At 46.0% G+C, this 12,358-nt stretch overlaps 1 protein-coding gene across 2 annotated transcripts in view; it reads right to left on the reverse strand.

Annotated features, from left to right (window-relative positions):
• PTPN1 (protein tyrosine phosphatase non-receptor type 1) overlaps positions 1–12,358 on the reverse strand; it is a 91,202-nt gene that overhangs the window by 14,281 nt on the left and 64,563 nt on the right. For both annotated transcript variants that reach the window (XM_075011595.1, XM_075011594.1), the window contains exons 4-5: positions 3,451–3,549; positions 367–504 (exon numbers count right to left, since the gene is read on the reverse strand). In XM_075011595.1, the coding sequence (XP_074867696.1) occupies positions 367–504; positions 3,451–3,549 (237 nt within the window). The remainder of the gene's footprint in view (positions 1–366; positions 505–3,450; positions 3,550–12,358) is intronic.

A 12,358-nucleotide genomic window follows, 5' to 3' on the forward strand; every position in this document is an offset into this window, starting at 1 on the left:
TACCCTCCATTCATTCCAATTATGTTTTGAATTATAATAGTTAAGCTCATAGATATTAATAGATGTTGAGTCTTTATACCTTGAAGTTTAATTTCTGCATTACTGAGAAATCTGATCAAAGGCTGAAAAGTATTTATCCCCACAACCAGTACAAGGTTTTTCCCCTCAAGTCCAGAGCAACCTGCATTGGCATACTCAGACCAGAACAATGCTAAATAACTGAGAACTTCTTAAACAAAGAAGTCACTGATGATTACCCAATTTCATCACCCAGTCTCTTCATAGTCAGGAGGACCTTTACAAACCCGGAACAGGAAGTACACCTCATTGATGGGGAATTCAAGATTGGTATGTTTCCATACTTACAGCAAGGTTTTCCAATTCTAACTGTCGTACTGTGTAATATGATTTTATATCTTCAGAGATCAAGGTTAACTTCAAGTTTGTGTCCTCAAAGAGCATTTCTTTTTCCTCCTTCTGTGGCCAGTACTGTGCACATTTTACCTAAAAAAAAGGAAACAGAAGACAAGCACTAGTCACTTGGGTCTATGCCAAAGGTGAGGAAAAAAGTATTCCTTAATGCAGGATTTTTAAATTATTGATTACATGTATTTAATATAGTACCCAAGAAGTTCTGTGGTCTAATATATTGCAATAAATTCAAACATGTATTTCTAAAAAGAAAGACTAGCTCTTAAAGGAGGTCTCCTGCTTCTAGTATGGGAGTACTACCTCAGCACGTCTTTCAAACAAAGGCCCAGATGCTAGTTCTCACTGTACCCCTGGAAAAATCCCAGAGCACAAAAGGTGGCCTAGGGTGGATGTGAGTCATCCTACTCATCTCCGAGCACAGGGTTGTGCAAGGATGGTACATGGTCAGAAAGTTATGTAAAGCTGATGTAAGTTAGAGCAGCCCCCCTGGAATCCAGTTTAAAAGTACCCCAGTATTTATTTGTATCCTGCATCAGCAGTCTGTACAGCATGGAAAGATTGAATTGGATCCTATACATTTAAAAGCTGGGGGACTCAAAAACCTCAGCTATAACACTTTTAGGCAGTTTCTCTTTCTAATCAACAGGTAGATAAGATGGACTAAACATCAAGAGAGGAGATTATAATAGGAAAATATGAGTTAATAGTAGACAGCACAATGTGAGTGTGAAAGCTGATTTACTGGATCCATGATATTCTACATACAGAAAGCTACAGCATTACCCATTTGGAAGTAACAATGTCTGATGGAGGTTTCTGGGGTATTCATTCACTCCCCACAAAAATAAAAGTCTTATGAGATCACTGTGATTCCATATGGCATAGTTTAAAAGTTATAAAACTTTAATTGAGCTAAAAAAAGGAATCTGCAAATATTCCTGTTACTTAACTTCTGACTGTACATAGTAATTTTCTCAATAATAATTTTACAGGAAACCAAAGGTCTGCATCAATAAACTGTTGACATGCTAGAAACTTAAAATGAGTCAGCCAAAAACACAAGTAGCATGTTTTGCTCTGTACAAAGGGGAAATGACACTAAAAGATCATGTAAGCAACATTCATAAAGACTGCAATCATATCTGACTGCTAAACCTATTTGGATATTATGAATGTTGACAACTGCTACTTCTCAGAATTTGACACAGCTCCTCTGAAACAGGATTATGATAGCATTCCAAATGTATGTTTGCAGGAGAAATGGATTACTGCACATGGCTAAATGCTTCTTATGTTAAAATAAATTGTAAGTAAAGTGGCTTTAATTTGGAATGGAACAAAGTTGAAACAAGGAAACTATGTAAAGTAAAAAGTCATTATGAATGGAAGGTAATAAAATTCTAGAGAGCTATCATGGGACTTGGGATGAAGAGGATTTGTTGTTTTTTTTTTTTTTTTTTTTTTTTTAAAACAATTTGCAAACAAATGGCATTTTATTTGTAGACAATGAAGGACTCTTAGGACAAACTGTCAGATTAAGAAGGAGATTAGGGTCTACAGAGCATCCCATGCTGGTTACATAATGAGCAGTATGACACAAAGGAAGTATGTATTATAATCTTCTGCTTTTTTTTAGAAATTAATCTTAGACAGGAGCAATTAGCCTCATGTCTAATTTCTGCACCAAATGGCTCTGGAAACAACGTTTTGCTGAGTTCCATTGAAAAAATCCCACGGCTATTTGAAGAGAAGCATTAGCAGTCGCCTTTAAGGGAGTTTCATACATCTTTGGTTTTTCAAAAGGAATGATGGGGGGAAGAAGATGGGGAAGGAAGGAATTATGTCCCATTACTAAAAAGCAAGTAACTCAGATCAAAACCAGAGTTAAAACACAGCTCACTGCACAATTGTTCTCCTAATGACCATAAATTCTTTCCTGCTTATGCACGTCTGCAACACTAGACCACCACTAGTTGACACAACATACCCACATACTCGCCTCTGAAATGGCCTTAGAGTCAAAAATGAAGTAAAATAAATCTATTCAATTTTGTACTAAGTCTGCACCACCGGCACACCCATTACTGGGATCTCAATATGAAAGCTGCTATTAACAAGCAAACTATGACAACTTCTGAGCCCATGGTTGAAGAACAAGCCCTGGACAATAAAGATCGACGTTGGCACCACCCGCCATACAGCTAAGCCATCCCTCCCGCTCACTCATGCAGTGGATTAGAAGTGGTAAGACCTATTACTAGAGCCTGAACCCCATCTGCTTAGCTGAAGTATAAGGAGACAAATGGCCATAACATTCAGAGATAGCTGGTGGATTTCCAGGGATCACTAATTAGTTTCTGGTTATCATTCCCTGTGTCTCACTCCCCTCATCCCTAGGCTATGCGGATATTTAGATACATAGGGGAAAAGGTGAATTCATTAGCATGGGAAATATGCAGGCCAGAAGGAATGGAGTAGGAGAGTTTGAAAGAAGCCTGGAATAAGTTCACCTAACCCTGAAAAGTTTCTTTATACATGGCTCTTTCCTCTATATTTTGTCTGCCTTTAGACATAAATTGTAAGCTCCTCGGGGCACTAAATCAATCTACAACTACTTTTAAGGGTCCTGGATAGTGCCAAAGTAATGTAAAGGGCCTTAATATAAATGGAAGTAAGGGTTGGAGCCTCCAGTCATTACAGAAGAGGAACTACACAAGCATTTATACTACCAGAAGTGAAGACGACAGAAGCCAAGGTAGTGTTCTTGTATGGGAAAACTCTAGTTGAGATCAGTAGCCCTTAATTTAGCTGAATTAAGAAATTACAATTCACTATTGTGAACTGGATAATTTCCACATACCCTGCAGCTAACTGATATCTATTTACAGGTATTCAGCTTCTTAATCTTGGATGTGCTTTGTTGAACAAAATTTTATATATGCCTCTTTGATACCATTATTTTTTTGGTTATTTACTTGTTTTTTAAATAAATGTGGCTAAACACACTTCTATACTTACTGATCCTTTTTCCACCACTCTGTTGAGCATGACAACACCACGGCTTTTCTGTTCCCAAACCATCTCCCAAAAATGACCACAAGTATTTGGCAAAGGACCCTGCAAAGACAGAGAATCTTCTAAAGTAAGCAACATTTTCTGTTGAAAAGAGATCACAGCATTGCACCCTAGTAAAAGCTATCTAACTTTATAGCCTAATTCATATACAAAACTTTTCATTTAAATGTCTGAAATGTAATACAATAGCGTTACATTCCATTTTCCAGTTATGAAGTCCTCCTCTTAAGTGTGCTAAATCTGTTTTCCCACAGAAAATAGGAAGAGAGAAGTAGCCTCACTTGCAAGAAGGGAACTGGGAGTGAAAACACACAGAGAACTTTGTCAGGGAAGGCAAAAAAGGAATCTAATGGGGGAAATAGTCCCACTCTGACCTGGTCAACAGGATTTAAGAGTAACTGATTTGCAGAACTGGGGCCACCATGATTGACAGTAAGTATATACGACAGATAAAGAACGTGTTATTGTCAAAATTACTGAGTGCAGCCTAGCAAACCATGGTCAGTCAAACGACTGAGCCAACTATTCTGGATTACTCAAAGATAATACAACATTTATTAGCCTTTAATACGTCTTCTGTCGATCGTTCTTTAAGGAGTATGCCTCTTCATTATATTCTAAAAACCTTTTATTGTACATTAAGATTTTCCTTTACCCCAAATCACTTTTAGTTCATCTCTGGAGTGCAGAGATAATACCAACACATACCCGGAGTCTAAGTTATAAAAAACCCCAAACCCTAACAAAGTTGTGCCACTGTGATTGCTCTCTCACCTCACATGGCTCAAAGAAAAAATAATGTGGCATGGTCCTGCAAAAGAACAACAGGATTCTCAGTGGCTTAATTTCAACTGATTAAAGAAACACTGGATTAGAACTATAAAAGCTATCAGTGAAGTGGACCTCTTAATGTGCTATGAGATAAGATAGCTATCTATATTAGTTATCTCTCAGTCCTAGTATCTTCCTTGCCTGAATAATAAAATAAGTAAATCTGTGCCCACTCATTTCTCCTGGTTTTCCAGAAAATTACAGATCCAAATTAACTTTAGTTTTCTAAACATTTTTTGCTATGTCTGTACTAAAGATTAGTGCTGATTCACTGAAATGAAGATCTCTTGACTTCTTTTAAAATATATGAATTCCTTCTAAAAGTGTAGGAGCAGGATGTTTTTAAACAAACATTAGGGATGACTGTTCCAAAGGAACTGGCCCATAAATTTCATTGTCTAAATAACATCAAGGCAAACAAGAATTCTGGCACACACAACAAGTCATGCTATCAAGGCATGATTACAGACAATGATGCATAAGTTTAGATTGACAGGAAATGTAACTCAATGGTGCTATTTTTATGGTATTTCTTAAAGTCTCTATATATTGTTACATAAAATTTAAAAGAGAATAGCACCCAACAACCTGTTCCAACGAATGAGAGACTCCTCACTACTTCTGAATAGTACATTGGTGATATAGCTTAATCAGGGGATAAAATACACACCTTTAAATCTCTGCCAGCAGCAAACCATACTGACCTGTTGAGGCAGCTATATTAAAGTTATTAGAAGAATCTTTAACTAGAGTTATACACCCAAGAGCATGCTGTGGTTTGAGGACTGAGGATTAAGAGTTCTATTTCATAAAGAAAGGTTACTCACCGTAGTAACGTTGGTTCTTCGAGATGTGTCCCTGCGGGTGCTCCACATTAGGTGTCGGGCTCGCTCGGAGCCGCAGATCGGATCTTCCAAGCAGTTTCTGCCGGACCACGCATGCGCCAGTGCGCGCCGCTCCCTTGCGCGCTCCTGGCCACGTGTGCGATCCGGTCCCCACCAGTTCCTTGACCAACCGCCTCGGATGCTCCTGCAAAACACTAAACAGAGATCCAAAGCGGGGAGGATGGGCAGGTAGTGGAGCACCCACGGGGACACATCTCGAAGAACCACCGTTACTACGGTGAGTAACCTTTCTTTCTTCTTCGAGTGTCCCCGTGGGTGCTCCACATTAGGTGACTACCCAGCAGTAACCCAAGATAGGAGGTGGGTAATCGGATCATGTACAGCTTGTCCCCGAGAGGACCACTGTCAAGAGCTGGGTATCCTCTTGGAATACCCTGTGAAGGGTGTAGTGCTTGGTGAAGGTGTCATAGGATGACCAGGTCGCCGCTCTGCAAATGTCCTTTAGCGCAACGCCCTTGAAAAAGGCTGTTGATGCCGCCAACGCCCTAGTGGAGTGAGCCCTGGGCGGGGCCAGTAAAGGAGTCTTCTTGAGTTCGTAGCACATTTTTATGCAGGATACGATGTGCTTCGAGATTCTCTGCGAAGAGAGACCTTCTCCTTTCGATTTGGGAGCGAGAGAGACCAGGAGTCTATCCGTTTTCCGGATGGGCTTGGTCCTGTCTATATAGAAGGCCAGCACCCTCCTCACGTCCAGGAGGTGTAGGCATGCCTCTTCATTAGAGTTATGAGGCTTTGGATAAAGCGAGGGTAAAACAATAGGTTCGTTAATATGAAACTCTGAAGAAACCTTAGCAACAAAGGCTGGATGCAGCCGTAGAGTCACCGCCTCCTTGGAAAAAACAGTGCAGGGTAGCGTTGCCATAACTGCCGCAAGCTCGCTCACCCTGCGAGCTGACGTGATTGCGAGAAGGAAGGTCGTCTATCGTAAGGAGGCGGAGGGAAACCGGGGCTAAAGGCTTGAACGGTGGTCCCGTTAGCGCATTAAGCACCAGGTCCAAGTTCCACGAAGGTGGAAGCGGTTTCCGAGAGGGGTATGGGTTTACCAACCCTTTGAGGAACCTGGTAACCATGGGATGGGCGAACACCGTGCGCCCTTCCTCTTCGTGTCTGAACGCCGAAATGGCGGCAAGGTGGACCTTTAACGAGGATAGTGAGAGTCCTCCTCTCGAGGTCCAGTAAATACTCTAATATTACAGGTATAGGCACCGAAAGGGGGGCTAGCTGTTTGGTAGAACACCATGCCGTGAAGCGAGTCCATTTCTGCTTGCAGGTCTTCCTGGTGGAAGTCCTCCTGCTACTTTCTAGGACTTGTTGCACTTCCTCTGTACACGTGCTCTCTAGGGAGCTGAGCCATGCATTAACCACGCTTGTAGTCGCAGGCCTTGGGGGTGCTGATGCACTATGGACCCCTGGGCTTGCGTGAGCAGATCCGGCGCCACCGGAAGGGGCATCGGTGGATGGTCCAACATGCGCAGGAGTAGGGGGAACCATTGCTGTCGATCCCACGTTGGGACTATCAGGATCATTCAGGCTCCTTCCCTCCTGGCTTTCTGCAAGACTTTGTGGATCAGCACTGTGGGAGGAAAAGCGTAAAGCAGGGAGCCCCTCCAGGAGATCGCGAATGCGTCCCCCAGGGACCCCTGTCCCAGTCCTGCCCTGGAGCAGAATCGTGGGCACTTCTTGTTGTGTTGAGTGGCAAACAGGTCTATCTGGGGAAAGCCCCATGCGTGAAAAATCGGTCGTAGCAGATCGGGACGGATCTGCCACTCGTGGGTGAGTGCGAAACGCCTGCTCAGCTGGTCTGCCTTCACATTGCGAGCGCCTGGTAAGTACGAGGCTTTCAAGGTTATATTGTTGGTGATGCACCAGTTCCACAACTGGACTGCTTCCGCACATAAGGCATGGGACCGAGCTCCTCCTTGCTGATTTATATAAAACATGGTGGAGGTATTGTCTGTACTGATCCCAACTACTTTGCCTTGTATATGGTCTCGAAAGTGTCTGCAGGAGTTGAACACTGCTCTGAGCTCCAGTATATTTATGTGCAGTGACTGTTCCGTGGAGGACCACAGTCCTTGCGTCACCTCTTCGCCCATGTGTGCTCCCCACCCTATGTGGGAGGCATCTGTAGTAAGAAAAACCGATATTTGTGGTTGGTGGAAGGGTACCCCTGTTAGCATGTTCTTGGGGTTTACCCACCATTGCAGGGATTTGTGCACCTCTGTTGTGGGCTGTGTGCTGCCGGTTTGTATACGCTCGCCAGCCAGTGCTGCATGCTGCGCATGTGTAACCTGGCGTTCTGTACTACGAATGTCGCTGCTGCCATGTGGCCCAGCAGCTGTAAGCACGTCAGAACCGGCACCGTAGGGCTGAAGGTGATGACTTGCACGAGGGAGCCGATGGCCCGAAAGAGTGTCTCTGGTAGATACACACTCGCTGTAATAGAATTTATACGTGCCCCTATGAACTCTATGTCCTGTGTGGGGTCTATCTTTGATTTTGCCAAATTGATAACCAGGCCGAGTGAAGAGAACGTGCCTGCTGTGACGCGTATCATGCGTAATACCTCTTCCTTCGAGGCCCCTTTGAGTAGGCAGTCGTCCAGATATGGGAATATAAATACCCCGTCTGTGCAGGTAGGCTGACACCACTGCCAAGGTCTTGGTGAAGACTCTGGGGGCCGAGGAGAGGCCAAATGGTAGGACCTCGTATTGAAAATGTTCTTTGCCTACCATGAACCGGAGGAATCATCGGTGAGCCGGATGGATAGTTATGTGAAAATACGCATCTTGTAAGTCAAGGGCTGCGAACCAATCTCCATCGTCCAGTGCCGTAAGGATGGAGGCGATTGTGATCATCCGAAAACGTTGCTTGCGCAGGTACCGGTTGAGGCCTCGAAGATCTAAGATGGGCCTCCAGCCTCCTGTCTTTTTCTCCGTGAGGAAGTACCTCGAGTAGAACCCTTTCCCTTGCAGTTGCTCCAGCACTCTTTCCACTGCCCCTATGAGCATAAGATGGTCTACCTCCTGCTTGAGCCTTGCTACGTGGGAGGCCTCCTGGAGGTGGGGCCTGGGTGGAGGTCGTGGCGGTGGGAGCGACTGGAAGGGGATGGCGTACCCCGTGGCTATGATCTCCAGCACCCATTTGTCTGTGGTGATCCTTTGCCACTGGTCGTAGAAGGGTCGGAGGCGATGGTGGAACAGCAGCTTTGGATGACCTCGTGCGATGGTAGTGATGGCGCAGCCCTGGATCTGTGTGTCAAACTTGTGGCCTTTGGCCCTGCCCCAAGGACGCACGGCTCTGTTGGGAACGTCGCCTGGGAGTTCTGTACTGCTGGTGCTGTTGATGTCGCCCTTGCTCGTAACCCCTGTGATACTGGGGACGCTGTGGCTGGTACTGGTACCATCTTTGTTGAGGGTAGTACTTTTTCCTTTCTGTATGGAGGAGTGTAAATCCCCAGGGTCTTAAGTGTGGCTCTTGAATCTTTACTGGAATGAAGGACCAGGTCAGTTGATTCAGCAAACAGCTTCTGCGTGTCGAAGGGAAGATCGACGATCTTTGCCTGCAGATCCCTCGGTATACCCGACGTCTGGAGCCAGGACTCCCTTTGCATCACCACTGCCGTAGCTGTGGAGCGTGCTGGTGTGTCCGCAACATCCAGGGCGATCTGAACTCCCGTCCTCGAGGCCGCGTAGCCTTCTTGCACGATGGCCTTGAGCACCGGTTTCTTGTCCTCTGGAAGCGAGTCCATGAGGGAGGTTAACCTAGTGTAGTTGTCGAAATTGTGGGTCGCTAGATGCGCTGCGGAATTTGCCATTCGCAACAGTAGTGTGGAGGAGGAGTAGACCTTTCTGCCGAACAGCTCTAGCTTCTTGGCATCTTCGTCTGTTCCCCGTCTTGAATTGAGATGTCTTTGATCTTTGTTGCGACGACTCCACCACCAAGGAATTTGGTTGTGGGTGGCTGAACAGAAACTCCATGCCCTTCGCCGGCACGAAGTATTTCTTGTCCGCTCTCTTGTGGACAGGCGGAATAGTTGCAGGGGTCTGCCATATCGTAATGGCGGACTCCAAGATTGCTTCGTCAAGCGGTATTGCTATTTTGGAGGAGGCCGGAGGTCTCAGATTTTTGAGGAGCTTATGGTGTTTCTCTTGCACCTCTGCTGTCTGGATGCCTTGTGTGAAGGCCACCCTTTTAAACAGCTCTTGAAACTGTTTGAGATCGTCCGGAGGATGGACGTCCCCCGGGGCCGTAGCCTCGTCCGGGGAGGAGAGCGAGGAACCACTAGGATACGCCTCTCTGGACCCTTCCGGTTCCTGTTGGCGATGGTACATCCACTCGCTGGAAGCTTGCGAGGGAAAATCTCGGGGTTCCATAACCAGTTCCCCCTGAGATACTTGAGTCTCTGTCCCCATTTGCGATTGCCCTCGGGGATACGGGACCATCTGTGGGGATCCTTCCCTGGTAGAATGCCGGTGGTGTCTATACCCTGCGTGATAGGGACGACCATGGCAGCATGGGCACTGTTCTTGGGAAGGTGACCTGGACCACTCCCTTGGTGCGTACCCCCTGCGTCTGGGGGAGCGAGATCGTCGAGTGACATGGGACACTGGAGAGAGCGATTTGTGATAGTACTCCAGAGGCTCAAACCCCAAGAAGGGTGAGGGTGGTCCCAGCCAGGGCGAGGCTGGTTGTAAAAATGGAGTGGGGGCTCCGGGTAGGCTAGGGGGGACCCCTGCCTTCTAGTTGGAGTCCGCAGCATGAGCGGAGGGCTGAGAGAAAGCAACTCTGCAGCCCTGTCTGGAGAGGGGCTGCGGTGCCTTGTTTTCTGTACAGCCTTCGCCCTCCCTTGAGGGGGTGGCTCCGCCCCCTGACATGCAGGGGATCTCGGCCCCATCCGCGCCGCGCTCGGCACGCTCTTGGGCGGTGCCTCGCAGGCGGTGTCCTCCGGTGCCTGCAGGCTGCGTGCCTGCGCGCTCTGCACCGCCGGTTCCCCGGGGGTCGGTACAGCTGTCTGTGGTGCCGCAGGTACCGGCGCTTGTTTAGCCGCCGCCCTGCCTGCGGTGCAGGGCGGCTGTTTGATCATCGGAGGCTGAGCCGCCTCCACGTGGCTCTCCATGCCGCCGCCGATCAGCTGTTGCTGCGGCTGGGGGCTGTGCGCTCCTCCCGTCCCACTCGCTGTTGCTGCCGGCAGGGATCGGGTTGGGGAGACTTTCCTCCGTTTTTGCGCTGATGGGGTGAGGGAGGCAGCTTTCCTTTTATGGGCCCCGGAGGGTCCCTCCTGCTGCAGCCGCTCTGGCACGTCTGGCTGGAGGGCCTTGTTGAATAGCAGCATTTTAAGCCGCATCTCCCCGTCCTTCCTTGCTCTGGCTGTTAATTGTGCACAGAAGGAGCATTTCTGCGTGACATGGGACTCCCCAAGGCACCTTATACAGTGACTGTGCCCATCAGATGCTGGCATTGCCTCTCGGCAAGACTCACATTTCTTGAATCCTGAAGAGGACATTGTTGGTGAGTCTTTTAGTTGTTAATGGGGTACTTAGCACCTTCTCTGTGCTGTTTTCCCCCTCTCGGATAGCCTGCCGTGGCAGGAGGGCTAATGGCCCTAGGCTCCTGGCCTCCGGTGCTCCGCTTGTTACTAGGACTGGACTGAATTCCGTCCCGCTTGTTGTTTCTTGTTATTTTCAAGAAAAAAAAAAAAAACTGGCTAACTTAACAATAGACTAAGAACTTGAAAACTTTAAAGAAAACAGCTAAAAACCATTGAATACGCTAACTTGGCCGTAGCCTAGTCGGATTCCGTCTGCAGCCGACGGCGGTTAAGAGGAACTGGTGAGGACCGGATCGCGCACGTGGCCAGGAGCGCGCAAGGGAGCGGCGCGCACCGGCGCATGTGCGGTCTGGCAGAAACTGCTTGGAAGATCCGATTTGCGGCGCCGGGCGAGCCCGACACCTAATGTGGAGCACCCACGGGGACACTCGAAGAAGAACTATGGGTATACAGACAAAAGAAAAATCCTTTATATATTTTTGTTGATATAGTTTTGATAGAATTCAATTCAGAAGTCAGACTGCTTAATATTAATTGTGTTTACAGTACATTTCCAAATTTTTGGTATTCATATTTGCATTATTCTATATGTATATATCAGTCTTAATAGATGAAATTCACTGAGCCAGCACTTATAACAGGGCTTAAAGGGACTTCCGCATAGGTCTTGCTCTGGCCCTGTGCTCAGAAGTAAATTTCACCCACTGAATTATTCTTAAAAACAACAAGTTGTCCTGTGGCACCTTACAGAGTAACAAATATTTTGGAGCATAAGCTTTCGTGGGATACAGACTAACATGGCTACCCCCCTGAACTATACTTAGATTATCTTTCAACAATCAGCAAGGGTTATGTAATATTCTATAAGATAGCAAGGCCTTGAACAATATTTATCATTCCAGCAACTTCAACTCAGTTAGGATTTAGATTGTTCCAAACCACAATCAATTTTAAATATGAGCTAGGGCTACACTAGCATTCCTCTTTCAAAAGAGGCATGCAAATGAAGGAAATCAAAAATGCAAATGAGGCACAGATTTACATATAACCTAAATGTCCCTCTCTTGATGAAAAGAAATATTTAGGAAGAGAACAGTCAGAACATCTTACTTTTCATTTTTTATTAAATCCAGGTGTCCCAAGTATTTGCATAAAAACAGAAGTTAGTCTGAGATGCAACAGTGGTGGTAGAGAGTCTTAAGTTGTGAGGAATTTCTGAACTCTCAAGTGCATTTAGTTATGGTTTTGATTTGTGAGGATGTATGGCTTGTGTATGTATGCCTATTGTCTGATGTATTACAAACATGGATGTTACTACGTAGAGTTTAGATGTGAGACATAAGTTTCATTTCCTTCCCAGATCCAGTTACCCTCATGTTTTTAGGTGTCTCTCACAAGCTCTTGATCATCAGAATTTACCACTAGATGGGCAAAGAGTCCAACAGATGTAAGTTATAACATCTGAAGAAAGCGAACTCTGAAGTGGCAAGACAAACACACTTATCAAACAAAAGAGTGCAGACACAAATTTTGCATCCACTCAGAGGTCTAGCTATTATTTACA

Source organism: Carettochelys insculpta, chromosome 17 (assembly GCF_033958435.1).
Source record: "Carettochelys insculpta isolate YL-2023 chromosome 17, ASM3395843v1, whole genome shotgun sequence".
NCBI lineage: Eukaryota > Metazoa > Chordata > Testudines > Carettochelyidae > Carettochelys > Carettochelys insculpta.